Genomic DNA, 21,262 nt, shown 5'->3' on the forward strand with positions numbered 1-21,262 from the left:
TGATACACCTCCCAGATTAAAATTGAATAAAAAAATATTGGCTAATTCTCGACTAACAGAAAAACATTTTAAATGATAAAAATATAGATAAAGGAGCATAGCCTACTTGCAATGACTTGGCTTTGGTTTCAAAAGTGGAGGGAAAGTATTTCTATAGGTGGCATATGCATGAGGCTATTCAATTAAAAAATGTATACTACTTTAAAAAAATGCGAGGAGGACCCTCGTAAAATTATGTCTGTACCTAGGTGTTTATCAAGTTCACCTAAAATGTACGTCTGCACCTTGGTGTTTATCGAGTCCACCTAGAATGTACGTCTGTACCCAGGTGTTTATCAAGTCCACCTAAAATGTACGTCTGTACCTATTTGATTATTCTTGTATCTATTTGATAGTTCTCGTATTGAATACTTGATCCGCTTTGACAAAAAATGACTTTTGCATTTCAAAACTAAAATATTTATTTGTATCGGAAATACGTCATTTCTTTTTACCAGGTTATTTATTTATTTTTAAATTTGAAAAAAAAAAATTCCCAAGTGGTAGAGCTATATGTCTGTGGACTTATAATGGTAGAAATCGGGTTTCGATACCTGTGGTGAACAAGGCACAGATAGTTCATTGTGTAGCTTTGGGTTTAAATTTAAGCAGAAACTACCTAACGACTAGGCTTAACGTGCTTATTTTCCTTGAAATCAAAGTGTCAGTTTTCAAAAATATCAGAAGACATCTTCGATTTGTTTCCTGATATCTCAGTGGTTCGTTTAAGGGCTCACAACGCAAAAAACCACAGTAGACAGAACGCGGCTAGCCACAGCGTAGCTGGCTTTCAGCTACAAGAAAGACTTATTCAATGGCGTAATTGTTGTATACAATTTTACGATTGAGGCGTAAAATCTTTTAAGTTAACCTGTCACAGATTGTGTTTGCAATAGCAAAAACAACAACAACAACAACAAGAAACAAAAAACTTCACAGATGCCATTAAAAAAAACTTACGTGTTACCAACAGATGTCTAGTAAACAAATACACGTCAAGAGAAGCAATGTGTGTATCAGATGTCAGTCAAAAGTTTCGGATATTACAAATATCATTTGATGTATGTAAGGTGATGTTTTAAAAATTTAAAAAAGCTTCAAAAATATTATTTGTGTGTTTGAATTTCACGCAAAGCTACATGAGGGCCATCGCTATTTAGGAGTGTGAGGCTAAAGAGAAAGCAGCTAGTCGTCACTCACCGCCAACTCTTGGGCTTCTCTACTAACGAATAGTGGGATTGACCGTACTTTTATAATGCCTCCTCAAGAAATATTAGCTACAACTTTTAAACACGTATGTTGTTATATGTATTTCGATTTAATTTTTAGATCGAAGGGTTGCAAAATTATAGTTGTTTAGATCGTATATTAAATTGAACATATCGTTTAACAGATGCTTGTTTGATTCCTTTTTTCACTGTTACAATAGTTCGTATTTCAGTCCAGGGTATTACAGGTTATACAATGAAGTTGTGTTTGTGAATATGTTTCAGTAAAGGTTTTCAGTGAATGCAGTTGTAAATACGAATAATATTTCACGCGGGAGTCTATTGGTTTGTTGGTGATGTTTTCTGGCCCAAAGCAATTAGGTTGTCTGCACCGAGGAAGTCGAGGAATATTTACTTGAAATTTTTATCTTATACACCAGAAAATTTGTCCACAAGAATGTTTTTCACTGATAATTCAGCATACGGCTACAATTAGAAAAGTCCTGGGCACGTCCCGTCACCCACACATTTATCTTAGTGTTATATGTATGTGTCATAAAGTTTCATAGCTACTTATCAATTTATGATAGTGTTAACCTATTTATTGGTAACAACAGTGCTATTGTATTATTTCTCTCTTCCTCAGCTCTACAATGTCCTCACCCTGCCATACCTCAATATTCCAAAGTCACCCTGTCTCAGGAAGCTAGGTTGCCTGGAGCTTCTGCTACTTACAGCTGTGATGAAGGCTATGAATTATTTGGGTAAGTTTGCGATTTACGGAGGTATGTTGCTTTTAAAGTCATACACACAAAGCCAGAATGTAGGGGAGAACTTCACAACTAAACGTCATTGATAAGTCAAATACAGTTCAGTGTTATTTATCAACTACTGTTTGACCAATGGATAAACATTTTTGATGGGTAGATGACAAAAAACCTACTGATTCTAGACTTTATAATAAAGTAATAACAATGATTTTTTATGACTGGCAGAGCAAATATTTTGAAAAAAACAACAACTATGAGACCATGCTCAACATAAAATTACAAAATTATTTGCTTACGTAAGCTGAGTAAAATCGCTGTTACCAGTGACAATTGCAAGCATATATTCTTCAGTGAGACCTCCAGTTTTTTATTATCATTTTTTTATTTGTCGGGGCACTCCTTTGATCTGGATCAAAGGGCGGACGGAGCAGTTGCACAATTTACTACTACATTAGTTTGTTAACGTATATTTTGCTCCAGTTTTCTGCAACATTTGCGAATAAAGTATTTAAATAAAAGAGATGAGTTAAGAAATGTAACACTATTGATGTTAAACATTTGTTATTTTTTCATGACATACAGTCGTATGAAATAAGTCTTGTTTTAGTAAACAAAAGTGGGTGTATAATATACTTATAGCTTTGGTTTTGCTCTGCAATTATTTGTGATCTGACTTAATGTTGTTTTTAGCAAAATTGCCTTTGTTATTATTAGTATTATAATTATTTTGCACAACCGGAAATACATTTCGAATTGAGGAACTCAACCATTGAACCTCTCAAGCTTACGGTGAACATGTATAAATCTCAAGTGTTGACAGTTATTTTTAACATAATACGCTGTCATTACTAAACCTACTCTAGAAAAAAACTTCCTCAGCTTAACAAGCAGCCTTTATTTATATGGATGTAAATTTCACAAAGATCTAACTGAATCTCAATTTTCAATTTTATCACTCACATTCATACAGAAAACGAAAAATTTCGTAAATTTAAAAAATAATTTAAAGCTTGTTAAAGCATCATACCAAAGAACATTTTAATTATCATGCTCTAGTTGAAGAAATCGAGATCGAAATTTCTGAAGTACGTTAGTAACAAGTGGTTTTTCTATACTGAACCGGAAACAAAAAAACCTAAAGGACAATTAACAGTTACGTGATTCTCCAACATTTATTTCGTCTCCTCTTTTCTTTATTTCCTCACAGACGTCATTTGTTGTATTAAAGTATGTAGTTTTTGCGTCCTAGAAACCGGCCCAGGATGGCCAGGTGGTTAAGGTGCTCGACTCGTAATCGGAGAATCGCGGGTTCGAATCCCCGTCACACCAAACATGCGTGCCCTTTCAGCCGTGGGGGCGTTATAATGTTACGGTCAATCCCACTATTCGTTGGTAAAAGAGTAGCCCAAGTAGCTGTCTTGTACTGACAAATAGCCCTCGAGTAGTTCTGCGCGAAATTCAAAATAAACAAATGTCCTGAAAATGCGTGGGCATTTTAAAATTCTTAACTGCTCACTTAATTTCAATGGATGTAAATAAAAGATATATATAAATATACTTTAGTAGATATATTTGTAATACAACATATTAAAAGTTTATTAATGTTTGCTTTTGGTCGTAGAATAAGATTATTAGTTTCTTTATTGATAGTTTTAAATACAGTAAAGTTGAGCCTTAACTAATAAACTGAAACAAAAAAATACACAAGTTACAATGTTAATTTAGGCTTTACCACATGTAGAACATACTTAATAAAGGGTTAACTAATACTGGGGGTAATACAAGTTGACTTGATGATTTCGGTGTTTCTGATTAGAATTATTTTGTATAATTCTAGAATCATGTATTTAAAGAATTACTCTTGTAATAAAAATACTAATTTGCCGTAAATATTTTGCGGGTATCTGTTAGCATAGAAATATTTTATACAGTCCACATTGAGATGGACTTGGATTAATACAAGTTATCAGCGAATAATGACATTGTTATTAATACAAGTTATCAGCGAATAATGACACTGTTATACTAGTAATTTTAATTATATTTTGTGTATTGCAGCTTCCTACTCCCAAGAACTTTCTCTCAGACCCCGAACTCATTAGTTTAGTTAGATTATAATACCCAAAGATTTAACTGAAAGGCCATTTGTATCAGTCACCTGGCCAGGTGGGTTAAGGCGTTCGATTCGTAATCCGAGGGTGGCGGGTTCGAGTCCCCTTCGCACCAAACATGCTCGTCCTTTCAGTCGTGGGGGCGTTATAATGTTACGATCAATCCCACTATTCGTCGGTAAAAGAGTAGCCCAAGAATTGGCAATGGGTGGTGAAGACTAGCCGCCTTCCCTCTAGTCATACATTGCTAAATTAGAGACGGCTAGTGCAGATAGCCCTCGTGTAGCTTTGCGCGAAATTAAAAAAAACAAACAATCAGTCACCTACTAACTGATAACTTGCTCTAATGTATTAGGGCGATCACCTTCCCATAGTTTATGTACTTAATGAATTATGATTTAGGTGTGAGACATTGTAGATTAGAACACCCACATATGGACCTAATTTAAAACAAATTTTATTTTTTTCGTAGACGGTCGTGTCTTTACCACGTGTTTTTGTCGTACTTTTACTGATACGGCTCTTTTCCTAATCAGTTTTACTTTTTTTTCTCTCTATAACTTGTATTTGTATACCTTGATTGTCAGTTCTATATTTGCAATTATCATTAACATAGAATTATATGTTATATCTTTGTAAGTAAACTCATCGTACCAAACACTGTTTAATTTTTTCAACTTTAAATGCCTGGCAACATGATGCAGAACTGCGGCTCATGACGATTAATTCACCATTTCCTTTTTCACATGCTATAAAATCAAATATTGCATCTTGTTTATTTCAATACCACCTTATCCTACATTTGAGCAATTTGTGGCTTTCATAAGCAAAACTTATTTCAGTGAATAATTAATACTAATAAAGAAGTAAAAATACCCATTACATGTTACATTCTCTTCGAAATATCTGGTAAGTTTATGTAGAAATGTACAAGCGAAAATTATATCACGGTATAGTAATCTCAAAAACAAATTTAATAGTAAACAAACAACACGTTTGAATAACAGCTGTAAAGTATTTAAGAAAAGCATAAAACAGAATTTCCTATAATTAACAACAATAACAAAAAGTCGTTTTACCAACTATATTTTGAACTAGAATAAACAGTTGAAAAGTTAAATGAAAATATTTATCTTTACTTGTTTAGGTTATAAAACTCTAACACTCGACGTTTCGTAATAAATTATACGTGCTAAATTTTTTGCAGTGAACCTAGTCGTGTTTGTATGCCAGATGGATCCTGGAATGGAAATCTCCCATACTGTGGTAAGTGGCACCATCTGTTATCTTTTTAATAAATAGCTCTTGTAAATAGTGCTACCCATATTGCTTTCATATTCTGATCTTTGTTTTAACAGTTAAAATTAGAGTTCTAGCTAACGTGTTTATGATAAAAAGAAATGAAACCACAAAGCCACCAAAGTAGTCTAGCAGCACGAAAACTAATGCAATGCGTCATAAAATTTGCAGTGTAATAAACAAATGGAACTGTAAGCAAGAACAGGTGGCCAGGTGGTTAAGGCGCTCGATTTGTAATATGAGGCGTGTGGGTTCGAATCTTCCTCATACCAAACATACTCGCCCTTTCAGCCGTAGGGGCGTTATAATGTTCGGTCAATCTCACTATTCGTTAGTAAAAGAGTAGCCCAAAAGTTGATGGTGGGTGGTGATGACTAGCTGCTTTTCTTCTAATCTTACAGTGCTAAATTAAGGACGGCTAGCGCAGATAGTCCTTGTGTAGTTTTGCGCGAAATTCAAACCAAAGTCATAGAAACCTCTTTTTGATTTAAAATTTTCTACTTATTTAATTATGATAAAAATTTAAACCTGAATCTCAGAATTCTTTTTTTTTTTTTTTGGAGTGTTTTAGCTAACTTTTTTTATGATAAAAAATAATCAGAATCAGAGAAAACGCCCTCTACTTTTCTGAGTATCATCTTGTGCAGTACCTTTACTAATTAATCCCCTTCCTCCGTAGCACAGCAGGGTATGTCTGCGGAATGCAACGCTAGAAATCGGGTTTCTATACCCGTGGTGGGCAGAGCATAGATAAACCATCTTGTAGATTTGTGTTTAACTGCAAACAAACAAACATATCAAGTAACCTCATTGACATTCTTTAAGAAACTTCACTAGTCATGCTCTACTAATTAGAAAAAATCCCATTAAATACCGCCATTTGTTCTTTACCAATAACATAATTTTCTAAGCAATTCCTATTTATACCTCAAATTTAATAATTAAGTACCAGGCTCTACGCATTTCCGGCACATCAATATTCTTGTTGAAAAAAACAAAGAAACAAAAATCCACAGAGTGCTTTGAATGATTTTGATCTGTCTTGCACTAGGTAACAAAAACATTGATTTTAATTCAACACTTAAATCAAGACGCAAATAACCTGTAGGGCACACTGTTTGTGTTTAACAGGGATGACAGCTTAGCGATATTCCAATTTATGTAGCTCTGACTGTCGTAATCCAAACTATCACATACTTTTAGTGTATGTACCCTACTGGACTATTACTTCACATACCAAATTTCAAGGCAATCCATCACGAAATACACGAGATACAAAATCTTCAATTATGATTTAATTTCTTCCTTTTTTCCCCTTCTACCGAAAGTGAGGAAACTTTATTTAACAGAGAACACTATTTAATTTTATGGATTTTTTAAAAGCATGGTACATTGATAAATCTTTATAACTTAAAAGTAGGTGTCCAATTTTGTCTAATTATAGGCCTCATGTGCAAAGTAATTAAACAAAAAAAAGCACTTAATTTTGATCAAAACTTTTGCGCAGACCTACGCAAATAGTTACGTGAGCTGTTGGTCTAAAATGTTCACCACAGCTTCACTCCATTTAAGCTTAAAGGTGACTTTTTGTCATTCGGATTAAAGAGGCATGGAATAGACAGGTGGTTAGGGTGCTCAACTCATAATCCCAAGGTCGCAGTGGATGGTGATGACTAGCTGCTTTCCTTTTTGTCTTGCACTGCTAAATGAGGGATGGCTAGAGCAGGTAGCCCTTGTGTAGCTTTGCGCGAAATTTAGAACAAAACAAACAAAAATCGGATTAAATACGGCTGATTTAGAGCAGCAAAACTATAGGGTGATAACACTTGGAGATACGTAAGTATTGGTTAGGCCAAGCAAACTAGCTTAGCAATTTTTAGCTCAAGTTTTCAAAACATACATACGAGTGGATGGTTATTATTTGTTGCCAACTTTTAAGTACAAAGTTGCGAAATTTTATGAAATTATAATAATTTAATAGCGTTTAGCGTCGTGTGATATTGCCTTAAGCAATTGACCTAAATAATGATGCTTGATGCGGTTGTACAAAGTGTAAGCAGATGATGAAAAGAAACTTAATCTAGTTTCAATGCGTTACTACACTATTTTAGAGGGGAAAACTACCACAATTTCTGGCTGGTTCTGCCAAGTATAAGTCTGTTCTGAATAATATAACTGTTTTTTTGTTTCACCTTTTCCACATATCTAAGGTGTTTTTGATTACATTCAACAATTACACAAACACACACATAATATATATATACATATATTTCTTTTCAGACAACATCAGCGTTTTTTTCACACTAAAAACCATACATATCTGTTCTAATTTTTAGTTTATAAGCGCATCATTTTACTTTTCTCATTACTGAATTTTGTTTTTCTATGGTCTAGCCTCTTCACTCACTGTTGCATTTAGAAACATTATACCCAAAAATGATTTAAATTGTTAACACAGGATGTTTGAAAGGCACTTCTAATTTGTGAGATCAAAAACCAACATATATTGCGCAAAGTGCAGTTAACATGCAAATACTATGTGGACCTGGATCATTTGTAAAAAAAAATAAAAAAATACGTGTTATGAAACTAAATCTTGAAGCAAGTTTGCATGAAATATAGCTTAAATAATTGAATAGCTGTTCACATTAAATCTCCAAACATCCAATGAAAAGTCAACAAATCATCATTCTAAACTTAAATTAGTATAAATGTGCATGTTTTACTGTAGTACTGTCTACATACAGAGCATTAATTATTTGTTAACTTATATTAGTAATTTAAACAGCGCTGTACAACAGAAGTGAATTAGCTCTTTCAATCATTGGTTATCATGAACGTACATATATGCACTACCAAAATAACAGTTTATCATGTCTCATTCTTCTGGTTGCTTTTCTGTAAATAATTTACATATAGTTTCAGTTACTACACATCAAACCACTTAAAGACTGAGTGTAAAGCTGGATAAAACATACTTTACAGCATTTCTCTGTGGATATGAATACCAGAAGACCTAAGAAACAATAATTAGAATTCAAGACCAAATTGGACAAGCAAGACTCAGTAATATTAACCTATCTATAAAAAAATCCATCATGCTAGAGAAGACCTTACAATAAATTCACTAATATTGAAATACTAGGATATGAATTACACTTGAAGAAAGGAAAGATAACTGATAACACAGTTATTCTAACATTAAATCCAGCAAAACTGGGATGATTCTCATTAAATCATTCAAATACACTGTAAGTAGTTATTTTACATTCTGACAGGGAAGACTTGTTAATAAAGCACTAGATTTTAATCAAGAAAATTTGGGATCGAATCTTGGCCACTACCACCAATAAATAATTATTCTCAGCACTTGTTTGAAGATATCGGAAGATTAGTAACAGAAACATAGAATAAAAGTAATTAGTATACAATTTAATAAAAAAAGTAGTCATTAATAATTAGAAGTACATTATTGTATGGGTTATCAACTACAATAATGAAAATGTGAAAGGTTTCCCTTCTGACTTAACTTATTCAATAAAATCAAGTATTTTAACCTCCTTCATTAGAATTGTTGAATAATTAAGTTTTTCTGTGAAAAAATTAACATGAGTAAAAACAATTGTTTTATCATGTAAACAGGTTTTTTTAAAAAAACATACTATCATTGGAATATTTTTCAAATGAACTAAGTCAATGCTATGAAAATCTACATACCTCAATCTTCTTAAGCATACAGTTTCAAATGTCTATAAAAATACGTTTTTCTAACTTATAGTTTTGAACACACTAAATCTGATTAAGGTCATGTGCTAAACTCAGGACAAGGAGTTTCTCTCTACAATAGGGTTTGATCACAAAAGTATCTGCTGTTTCATGAAAGAGTTTCATCTTATACATAGAGTAGAAATAAGTTTTATGCTTGTAATCCATTTTTCTGATTGGTGAGACATGGAGAGAAAATAACTGTAAACGAGTTTTGTTAGTTTTCAGCAGATTCATTTGAAACGAGTCCAATATTGCTGTTTAAGTTTCGTTTTTGTTCCATAGATTCTTAATCTTGCTGAACATGTATGTTTTGGTTTTTTTCTTTTACTACTTTTATTGAAATACATTTAAGTGTCTAATTATTTAATTTATATTTAACTTTGGTATCCTGCAATAACGCTTCCATTGTGTGATCAGATTTTACCTCCAGTTTTTATTTAACAATGTGTTTTATTTGATTCTTACATTCAGTGCTATGTCTTGTCATGTTAGTTTTGCCACAGTGTACCCCTCTGCACACTAAATTCTTTAAATTACTAGTTGCAAAAATCAACTAACAGTATTTGTATATGTACTAGGTTGTTTTTGAAATTATCACAGGCTTATAAAGTAATAATATTTGTGTTTGATTTATTGACCAATTTTGTGCTTTTCTGTTTGTATGTGGAATGAAAAAATAATGCTTTCATATTTGTTTTACTTATGTGCAAAGCCCCAAATGTGTTATTTGTACTATATCATTAAAGGGGGTGGAAAACACAAATTTTACCAACATAAGCTCTCAAGCTCAGTGTTGAGCCACAGAAGAAGGCAAAATAAAAGGAAAATAAGTGTCAGAAAAAATTAAGAGGTGATATATATATATATTATGAACATGTCAAGATAGTTGCAATGTTTTTATTTGCTTATTGTTAAGCACAAAGCTTCACAAAGGGCTATCTGTGCAGCATTCACTATGGATATTGAAACCCAATTTAACAAAACATAATGTTTAGGGACCTGTTGGCCCATCTTGGCTGTCCCATCCTATAAGCCAGGGGTTCCCAACCTTTTGGCACTCGCGACTTGAAAATGTAATTGATGAAATAAAATTAATGTTATCCCAAGCTACTTCTAACAAGGCTACACAACACCCCTACCAAGGCTTCGTGACCTCCCTGGGGTTCGCGACCCACCGGTTGGGAACCCCTGCTATAAGCCAAACTAAAAATCCAACCCTTATGATTCATATAGCTTTCTTTTAAATTCACTCAGTTTTACTGCCTCCACAGCATCTGAAGGCAACCTATCCCATAGGCCAACCATCCTATTTGAAAAATGAAATTGTCTTAGCTGAAGACATCTTTTACCTTCCATAATTCTGTATTTGTCCCCTAGTTCTATAATTATAACTGTTAAGTATGAAAACTGATGATGCATCATAATCAGTTCCTGTTACAATCTTAAACACTTCAATCAGATCTCTTCTAACTCTTCTTTTTTCAAGAGAAAACAAATCTGAGGATCTTAATATCTCCTCTTGTGACAATCCCTACATCTAATAGTGACCCTCCTCTGAATCCTTACCAACAATTCAATATTTATTCTAAGCTAAGGCACTCAAGACTGAGCACAGTATTCAGAATGTAACCTAACCAATGATCTGTACAATGAAATTACAACCTCTTTATACTTGTATTCAAAATTTCTGTAGAAATAACTCAAAATTTTATTTTCCATACCACTAGCAACAGTGCACTGCTTGGATTACTTTAGAAATTGATCAATTATTGCACCCAGAACTATTTTTTTTGTGACACTGTTAAGGCTGTTCCCATTTAATTTATACTTTCAATTCAACTTATGACAATTTATATGCATTATTTACATTTATTATGATTAAAACTCATCTCTTATTTATCTGACCAACTCAGTAAATGATCTAAATCCTTTTGTAAAGCAGTAACATCCTCTTTACACCTCACAACACCTTAAAATCATCTGCAAATTTAAGTAATTTATTGATTATTCTTTCATCGGTGTCATCAATGTATATAAAAAAGATCAAAGATTCTAAGACTGAGCCTTGAAGTATTCACTTGCAACATGAATCCAGTCTGACTGAACTCCATTTATAACAGCCCTCTGCTTTCTTACATCAAGCTACTCTTCTATCAAACTTGCTAATTTATCCTCCACATCTACTGAGATAAATTTCTTTACAAGACTTTTATGTAGTACCTTGTCAAATGCTTTCTGCAAATCTAGATATACCAAATCTACACTCTTACCCTCATTTATGTATGCAGTGACATTTCTAAAACACATCAAAAAATTTGTAAGGCAAGGTTTTCCCTTAGTAAAACCGTATTTTTCTATCCAATAAAATTTTAAACTTTGTTAAATGACTTTGCAAAATATCTTTCATCAGGCTTTCCAAATCGTTTCTCAAAACTGATGTAAGACTAATGGGTTTGTATTTACTGGGACAACTTCTATTACCTCCTTTGAAGAAAGGAGTGATATTAGCTAATTTCCAAACTGTTGGTACTTGTCCACTATTCAAGGACTAACAAGAAATGGCTCACACAACTCACACTTTACTTACAGAGCAACTCCCCCCCTCTCCTGTTTACTACTCTATCTTTAAACTATAACCATTTGTTTCAAAGAAACTTCTGTTTTTAAAATAATCTATGTTTAACCATGTTTCAGTTATTCCCAATATATCAAAATCTTCTATTTCTATCAGTGCCATAAAGTTATCTATTTAATTTCATACATTTGTAGCATTACCACTGACAAAAGGGGAGTAACCGTAATGTTTTATTTTCTACTGAATAAACCATTTTGTTATTTTAGAATCTATATAAAGATATTAATATTATAATATATTTTCTGTATAGTGTTTTGATGGTGTTTTTATATATTTTTAAAATTCAACTGACAAATGACAACTTCACATGCTGAAAACGAAATTTTAAAGATAACTTGTTTTATGGTGTTTTTTTGTGTGTTTGATGTAAAGTTTATTATTAGATTCAGAAGTAAAAATTAATGGCTGATGATATAAGCAGGTTCTATATCAATAATGCACAGATAATCTCAATCTTCTCGTCAACTTTGGATTTTAGAAGGTTGCTGCTTGTTTTAGAAAGTTAAAAGTTTTTAACATTTCTCTTAAAACAAATAAGTTATTAGTTTACAGATTAAATATTATTACACAAACTAAAAACTCTTTTCTTATTTAGAAAAACTATTTTCTATTTTCTTATTATCTCTCCTTTTTTTTAAAAAGCTGTAAATGTTGCTTATGGAAAGCCTGCTAATCAGTCTAGCACTACAAGAGGTGGAAGTGCCCAAAATGCCAATGATGGAGACACAACAACAGTACATGAAAATAAGTTTTGCTCAGAAACAAGGAAAGAAAACTCTCCCTGGTGGCAAGTGGATTTACTACAAGAATATGAAATAAGAGTTGTGAGAATTTTTACTAGAGGTTGTTGTGGTAAGATTAACTTCTATATTTATGTTTTTAAATGTCTCTCAAGAATTCAAATATTAATGTTTTTGCAAACTTGTTTTCATTACATGATTTATTTTAGATATGTAGTGAAAATTTTGTATGTTAATTGAAAAATAAAAAACAAAGCTGATCAACAACAACAACATAAGAGTGACAGAAACCCATTTTAGTTTGGTCCATTGATTGGTGGGGGTATTGCAAATAATATATTTTTAGTGTCCAGCAGTTTTAAATGCAACACATTTGGTGAATGTCTTTCTAGTCAATGGTAGTATTTACCTTTAAAATGAACCTAATCATTTATTCTTACTAATGTCAATAGTTCCTGATAAAGCACATAATTGTAATTGACTGATTCACTCATTCACTTCTGAAAATTAAAGAACAAATAAAATATTCTAACCAAATACTGAAAAGGTTCAAGTTCCACATGCTATTAACTATTAAAACGAAAAGCAATCCATAATATAAAACAATATTATAGAAATAAATATGTTCCATACACTATTAAGAATAAAAGCAATCCCCCATTTAAAACAATATATATATAAATAAGTTCCAGACACTATAAAGTATTCATATTAAATTCAATCCCTGATATAAAACAATAACATATATAAAAATTGAAAATGTGGGTTTGTTACTTAATTAATATAGAACAGAAAATGTGGATTTTTCAATTTATCTAAATCATATAATTTGGAAATGTTTCATAGAAACAAATCACAAAAATTTCATATGACATTATGTTTGCCAGTATAGAGTAAAAATGACATTAGCACACATCTTATACTAGCATACAGAGCAAAGGAAAATTATGTCCAAAATAATGGTAACTGGTATACCAAAAATATTCATACAACTGACTAAAATATTATGAGTAAATATAACATCGTTATTACATTTATTCTACAGCTCCACAGTTTTTTATTCACTTTTGAATAAATATATAAAACATTAAAAGCTGCCACTTTACTTTTAGTCAGTTGTATCACAAAAGTTGTTTTTTACATAATTTTGCAAGTATTAAAATCAGTGCTGTGTCATAATTATGTAAAAGCTATTAATTTAAGAAATCTGAAGAGGCCAATAGAGAACTGTGATTCACTAAATTGAATATAGGTTTAACATATTTACAAAGTTCCATGTTCAAGAAAAAAATGGTAAATAAGATGAAATTATTAAGATACATGTTTAGGAGGAATACCAAATAAGGTGAAATTATAGCTCATTTGAAAAAACTAATGTATGACTGAACAGAAATATTTTAACATGGGTTGAGAGTTATAGAATGTTTTTGTTTTACTGTCACACTTATTAATGTAACTGTTTAGTAATATTTAATTTCAATATTTCAGATATGTCAAAAATTTCATCTAAATCGTTACTGTGAGAAATTTATATAACAAAGTTGTTGTTTTTATGAAATGAATACATTTATGTGATCTATGGTTGTTACTCTACATGAGCCTATACTACAATATTACATTATTGAATTTAGTTTGCATGCAATGAACCTGGCATAGTACACAATGTGTCCTATTAGTATTAACTTCAAATCAGAGCAAGCTACATATTCAGAATGATATTAAAAATTAAACATGTAATGAGTAAACCTAATTAAATAGACTTTTCTTACATTATATATTATAAATATTTGAATGCATTGTTTTATTAGAAAGATAATTTTGCTTTCATTTTTTTGGAGGTGAGAGTGGGATTTCATATGAAACTTAAAATATTTAGCTTTTTACCAGATATTGAAAGTTGAAATGGACTCTTAGAAGTTAGAAAGTCCCTTAGATGAAATAACAAAATAAATTATAATTTGTCAACATCTTTGTATGTATGATGTTTTAATTCAATTTTAAATAGTGGGTATTCTCCAAACAGTTTTATGGAATTATAATAGAAAGAAAATACAAATAACTTAGATAAGTATACTGCAGTTTTTCTCACAAAAAGGGCAAACAGAATGTGTGAAATATTAGGTTTAATAATAAATATTAATACTTAATAATAGTGGTTTAAATTTCAAATTTCTTTGCTCAACATAATGCTGAAAATGCTTAATGAATAATTAATCTTATTTTTGTATTTTGTATTAAAATGTAGAAGAGTGTAACATATATAACATTTTAGGACAACATGGGACCTATTGGTCCATTTCAGCTGTTCCATCCACTTTACTATATTTAAGTACCTAAATTAAAAAGCAAACAAACTTTTATTGTCATCTTTTATCATTCACATACTTATCAAGCTTTTTCTTAAACTGACTTAAATTTACTACCTCTACAACATCCAAAGGCAACCCATTTCAAGGCTAACTACCATCTTAGAAAATTAAAACTGTCTTTAACTGAAGGTGATTTTTACCTTGGCCAAAATTAATATTCGTGTTCTTTAGTCCTATAATCTCACTGTTATATATGCACAAAGATGATGTGTCAACACTCATTTCCCTTTACACACTTAAACACCTCAGCCAGGTCCTCCTTAATGCTTCTTTTTTTCAAGAGAAAACAGTCTGAGAGATTTCAGCATCTCCTTGTATGACAATCCCTCCATCCCAGGCACGAGGGGTGGATTGGTAATAAAGGACTAGTTCTGACAATATTGCATGCAGCATACTTGCTAAACAATTAACATTTAAAATCAATTTATGAGAATGCATCAGTGCATCAGCTCATAGACAGCTGCTGATATTCCCATTGGCCAATCTACTCCTATTAAACACCATTTTAGTAAGCCTTCTCTGAACCTTTCCAACAATTCGATATCTGTCCTAAGGTATGGAAATAAAGACTGAATGCAATATTCCAAATGTGGCTTAATAAGTGACCTATACAAAGAAATTATAGTCTCCTTACACTTGTATTCAGTATTTCTATAGATACAACCTAAAATCCTATTTGCCACACCAATAGCAACAGCACACTGTTTGGATGGCTTAAAAGACTGATCAACACTGCAATCCTTTTGTTTCATAGCACTGTTAAGGTTATTCCTACCTAATGTATGCTTATAATTGAACTTATGACAACCCTTATGCATTATCTTGCATTTATTGTAATTAAAACCCATCTGCCACTTATTTACCCACCTCAATAAATGATCTTAATCTTTTTGTAAATTAGCATCATCATCTTCATAGCTAGCGACACTCAATATCTTAATATCATCTGAAAATTCAAGTCATTTATTGACCATTACTCCATATATGTCATTGACGTAAATAAAAAAAAACAAATATCTTAAGACCAAGCTAAGAGGTACTCTACTTGTGACATTAATCCAGCTTGACTGAACTCCATTTTTTTCACCCAGCCACTCTTCTGTCCAAGTTGCTAATTTGTTCCTCACATCTATAGAGAAAATTTTCTTTACAAGCATTTCACATGGTACCTCATCAAATGCCTCCTGAAAATTCAGGTGCACCAAATCTGGATTCTTATCTTTGTTTACATAAACAATAACCTTTTCAAAGAATGTGAAAACATTTATAGGGCAAGATTCTCCTTAGAATAACATTTTAAACATTGTTAATTGTCTTTGCAAAGCATTTGTTAACAGACTTTCCAAAAATTTACCCACAACTGATGTAAGACTAATAGGTTTATAATTGTTGGAACAATTTTTATTCTTTCCTTGTAAAGAGGAGATGCATTAGCCATTTTATAATCCTTTAACACCTGCCCAATATTCAAGGACTACTAAAATATAGTAGTAAGTAGTTCACATATCCAATCTTTAACATCCTTCAAAGCTCTTGGGAAAATATTATCTGGTCCAGGAGCCTTATTGTCTTTAAACTTCCCTTTTTTTTTTTTTTAAACAGCTCAGAATTAATGCAATCATCTTGTTTCCATCTATCAAGATTTGGAATACTGCTTAAATATTCACAAGTAAAAACCAAAGAAAAAGTAAAATTTAATAATCCAGCCATCTTATAATCATCAACTATGTCTTTTTATCATCTCTCAAAGTTCCTATCCCTGTTATGACATTTTGTGTACCCTCAATATGTTAAGAAAAATCCTTAATGCTATTTTTTTATATTTTCAGCCAGCCTTTTCTCATACATCCTTTTTAATGTCCTAATTTCCTGTTTCATCAACTTTATTTATTTTCTGTAATACCATTCAATTTAAAATTCTTAAAATTATGATGCTTTTTTAAAATTTTATTTCTTAAACTCTTTGTGAACCAACCCATTTTTTACTTACAGCTACAATATTCTTTCTATAAGGAATATGTTTACCTTGAACATTATATAAATATTTCACGTCTGTTCAGTGTTTCCAAATAATTCAGCTGTCCAATTCACAACAGATAATCTTTGTCACATCTTTTCAAAATTTGTTTTTTAATATTTAGAATCAAATACAGCAATGATCACTTGTAGCTAGGTGTTCTACAATTTCCACTCTCTCAACAATTTCTGTATTAGAAGTTAACAATAAATTTAAAATAGCATTGTTTTTAGTAAGTTCTTTGACTAATTGGTAAAGAAAGCCATTTTGAATAGTTTGCAAAAACCTTTCTCTATTGTTTGACTGTACATGTCAGTTGAAATTTTAATGGCACTGTAAATTTTCTCACAATAAAATAGTATGTAAGAAATATTTTCCATTATCTGATTTCACTAATTTCATGCAGCATTTGCTTTAACTGTAAGTATAAATGGCAAAAATTGAAAAAAAAGCAAGCACTTGACATTTAATCAGCAGATAATGTAGTTTGAATCTTTGTGTTATATGGTAAAAAACCAATCATTTGTTCCTTTTATCATTTCAATTAATAAGTGATTAATAATAAATCATTTTATTTGTCATAAGATTGTAAATTGTGCAGTTGATAGTATGGATTATTTGTAGATAATACAACATTGTACTCTGTTGGATACAAGTTGTATTACAACAACTTATGTAATACGTTGGATATTGAGAATTTAGAAAAGTTTTGGTGAATTTTATGTGTAAGAATGTAATAGCAAATATGCAAATAATGGTTTTAGAAATGGAAGGGAGAATAAAAATGAATGGAGAATTAAAAAAGTGATAAAAGGTACAGGAAGCAGTATGTAAAATAAAGAGTAGCTGTCATAGGTTAAAATTCACAAGTGAAAAACGCCTGAGCAGAAAAGCCATTCCAAATATAATTTAGATCTACTATGCAATAAATTAAATTAACAGTTTGAGTAACTTACTGACAATGGAAAAATCATTAAAACTGCTAAGTTTGTAAGTAGTTTATGTGAACTTCAGAAACCAACACCTCTCTTTCTTTGTCCTTAAGAATATTAAGTCTCATTATTATAACATATCAAAAAATCTTTTCAAACATTTTCTCTAGCATTATAATTTTTTATAGGTTATGCTAACAGTAGATCAATCAAACATTAAATCAGAACAGTGGCACATATAAGTCAAACTTGTAATTTGTGGTTGTGAAAATGATGGACACCTATTTAAATTGTTAAGCAACATAATAATTTTTCTACTTTGGTCATAAGTAACATGCTATTTAATAATTTATGAGCCACTGCTTAAAAATAGCAAACAAATATTTGGAAAATTTTCTGAAGTTTATTGTAACTTTTTTATCTGTGTAATGTATCCACTATAACGCTATTTATTTTAAAAATAATAAATCTTTTATTAACCAAATTAGACTTGAAGATATAGAATCTGTTTAAACAGTTGTTTTAACAGTAAATTATTTTTAGTTGATGTGATGTGACTTGTTTTTATGCAAGTTTTATCCAAATAACTGTATTACAAATAGGTATAACCTCCCAAAATTCTTTTTCTATTTCAAATTACGTAACTAATTTTATTGGAAGTGATTTTGGTAACTCATCTCTGAACATGTATTTTAAGATGGCTGGTATGAGTATTAAAACTTTTTAAAAATAAAGTAGAGTTCTCTCCTTTTTACTTCAAGTGGGTTTCTTGTCATCATGAATTGTTTCATCTCTGGACATATAATTTCAGCATACTTTTATCATAGAAATAAGAATTACCATACTTTTTTACCAACCAGTAAATGCTTCACAAATAATAGTGATACAAATATTCATTTCTTTCTATGTAAAGATATGTAATGGTAATTTATGTTTCTTTCTTAGACCAACAGCCTTTACATGACCTGGAGATCAGGATTGGAAACAGTTCCATTGTACAGGGTAATCGTTTGTGTGCCTGGTATCCAAGAAATATAGGTAGGAACAATATAATTCATTGGTAAGAAGCATATTACCTTAGATGTAAAGTACCATATTTCTTGGTTTTTATTCTTGTATTTACAGAATTAAGTTGTTAGTGTTCTTGTACTGCCACTTATAAGAGAGATACTTCCTGATTCTTGGAATCTGTCTTTCTGGTGAACTCGTTTTAGAGAGGATATGCACTGTGATTGCTACTCTATTAGTTTTTCAGGCAGATTCATTTCTATCTTGAAGGAGTTGATACTTGCTGTTGAAGTTTTGCCTGTGATTTAACCTTTTGCATACTCTATTAGTTTTTATCAGGCAGATTCAATTCTATCTTGAAGGAGTTGATACTTGCTGTTGAAGTTTTGCCTGTGATTTAACCTTTTGGTTGTTATTCATGATAGTCATGTGAGTTATTATTATATATGGTTATGTTGAATAAGTGAATATTTGGCTTTTGATTAAAATCGTGTTAAAAAATGTAATTAAAGTTCAAAATACTTATGTTCCTTAAGTGTCAAAGGCAGTTTCAATGGGCTTCAGCTGTTGTTTATTCAACTGTGTGATGTAAATGTGTATAACTGTTTTAACTTCAAGAAATGCTAATAACTCCTTCGTTCTGTCCGATTTCAGGAACCCGATAGTGTCTGTGGAAATTGTGTTGTCATTTAAGCATTTTCTTGTATAGATCAAATGTTAATCTTACTATATATGATTACAAGCTGCAAAAATAATGATAGAATATTTTAAGAATAAATATCAATCTTTTATATTTAATATGACAGACAAAACAGTGTAAATGTTTTGACTAAGCTATGTTTATTATATTTAGATATTCTAATATAACATACCATACATTAATTTAACTTAGCTGTTGATTGTATGGCATACATTAAATGGTTGCTTTTGACAAATCAAACGTGAAGCCAAAGCAGAGAGGAAGCAGTGTATTATGCTCATTTGTATTTGACTCACAGCAGTTTTGTTAATCTTTGTTGTTGTTTTTTTCTTCTAGAAGATGGTACAGCGAAAGATTTTGAGTGTGCGTACCCAATCATTGGTCGATATGTTTACATACAGATGGTGGGCATTGAAGGTTCACTCTCACTTTGTGAAGTTTTAGTTTTCACTACACAAGGTAATTCAGTGTTTGCTCTGATTGTATTCATCATTCTGCTTATAATGCTTTATACAGATGCAGATTGTTTTTGAAATTGAGTCTTGAACATTGGCTTTGCATACCCTAAATTTTTGACTGGAAGTATTTAAAAATTTTTTGGGCTGTTATATGTGTGTTATTAAACAGTGCTAATGGCTTCTGCTTTTGGCTAAATATTTTTAATTTTTAATTTGGAAAAGTAATATGGAATTAGAAAATACAGCTATTCTAAGCATAAAATAGGAAACTATCTTAGAATAAACTTCAAATAAAGTTGAAATGTTCAGACTGATATGAGAGAATTATGTAATGATTATAAGTCTCCCTTAGAATTTGACTTCATACAGTCGTAATCAGTGGGTTTGAGATTAAAATCTCCCGTAATTATTGCATCATCATTCTTGTTAATAACAACCATGAACACATTTTGATAAGCAGAAAAAAAAAGGAGAAGAAAAATTAGATTAATGATATTTTGTGTTTAAATAAATGTGGAAGTTGCCTTAATGTTTAAAACATTAGTTAAGTTACACAGTTTCTTTTGATTTTTTCCAATTAATCTAGAACTCTCTCCAGAGCGATGTGCCAATCAGTTGGAGCCCTTGAAGTTAACCACATTCAACCAGACATGCTACGAATTTCAGGGTGAGAAGGGAGGTACTTTCAAAGATGCTGACCGTTATTGTCAGGAACGTGGAGGATTGATTGCCCATTCCATGAGTAATATAACTCATAATTTTTTGTCATCTGAACTAGAGAGGTTGAAAAGTAATTTAAAGTCTAAACTAGTATGGCTTGGAGCTCAGCGTGAATCTGACACACTATCTCAACAATGGAATTGGGTCAATAGTAAGTTTGGTTATTGAATTTCTGTCTTTCTTATAGCAGCTTCTTGCTGTTAGCTATTAAAATTTTCATTTTAACAAATATAAAAATTATTTTTTTGATATTTTAATAGCACAAATAGTAAAACATTAAGAACTAAAGCTCTGCTGCCTGACATTACATAATGACAATACTTCGTTTATGTAGGTAGTTGGATTAGTTAAAAATAGTAATAACTGGATACTGTAATTGTTATTTCCAATATGATACATTGTCTTTTCTCACATATATAGCATATTTTGTTTTGTGCTACCCTTTATATGTAAAAGTTTTTTTGCAGGTCACAAGCCTTACACTCCCA

General features: G+C 31.2%; 1 protein-coding gene across 4 annotated transcripts in view; it reads left to right on the top strand.

The window, feature by feature from the left end:
- LOC143255746 (sushi, von Willebrand factor type A, EGF and pentraxin domain-containing protein 1-like) overlaps positions 1 to 21,262 on the top strand; it is a 94,982-nt gene that overhangs the window by 23,912 nt on the left and 49,808 nt on the right. For 2 of the 4 annotated variants that reach the window (XM_076511915.1, XM_076511917.1), the window contains exons 2-7: positions 1,894 to 2,011; positions 5,336 to 5,394; positions 12,473 to 12,682; positions 18,834 to 18,926; positions 19,933 to 20,055; positions 20,641 to 20,925. In XM_076511915.1, the coding sequence (XP_076368030.1) occupies positions 1,894 to 2,011; positions 5,336 to 5,394; positions 12,473 to 12,682; positions 18,834 to 18,926; positions 19,933 to 20,055; positions 20,641 to 20,925 (888 nt within the window). Of the gene's footprint in view, positions 1 to 1,893; positions 2,012 to 5,335; positions 5,395 to 6,957; positions 7,154 to 12,472; positions 12,683 to 18,833; positions 18,927 to 19,932; positions 20,056 to 20,640; positions 20,926 to 21,262 lie in introns of those variants that run through there. The other 2 variants (XM_076511916.1, XM_076511918.1) reach the window with 2 other exon arrangements.

Source organism: Tachypleus tridentatus, chromosome 7 (assembly GCF_004210375.1).
Source record: "Tachypleus tridentatus isolate NWPU-2018 chromosome 7, ASM421037v1, whole genome shotgun sequence".
Taxonomy (NCBI): domain Eukaryota; kingdom Metazoa; phylum Arthropoda; class Merostomata; order Xiphosura; family Limulidae; genus Tachypleus; species Tachypleus tridentatus.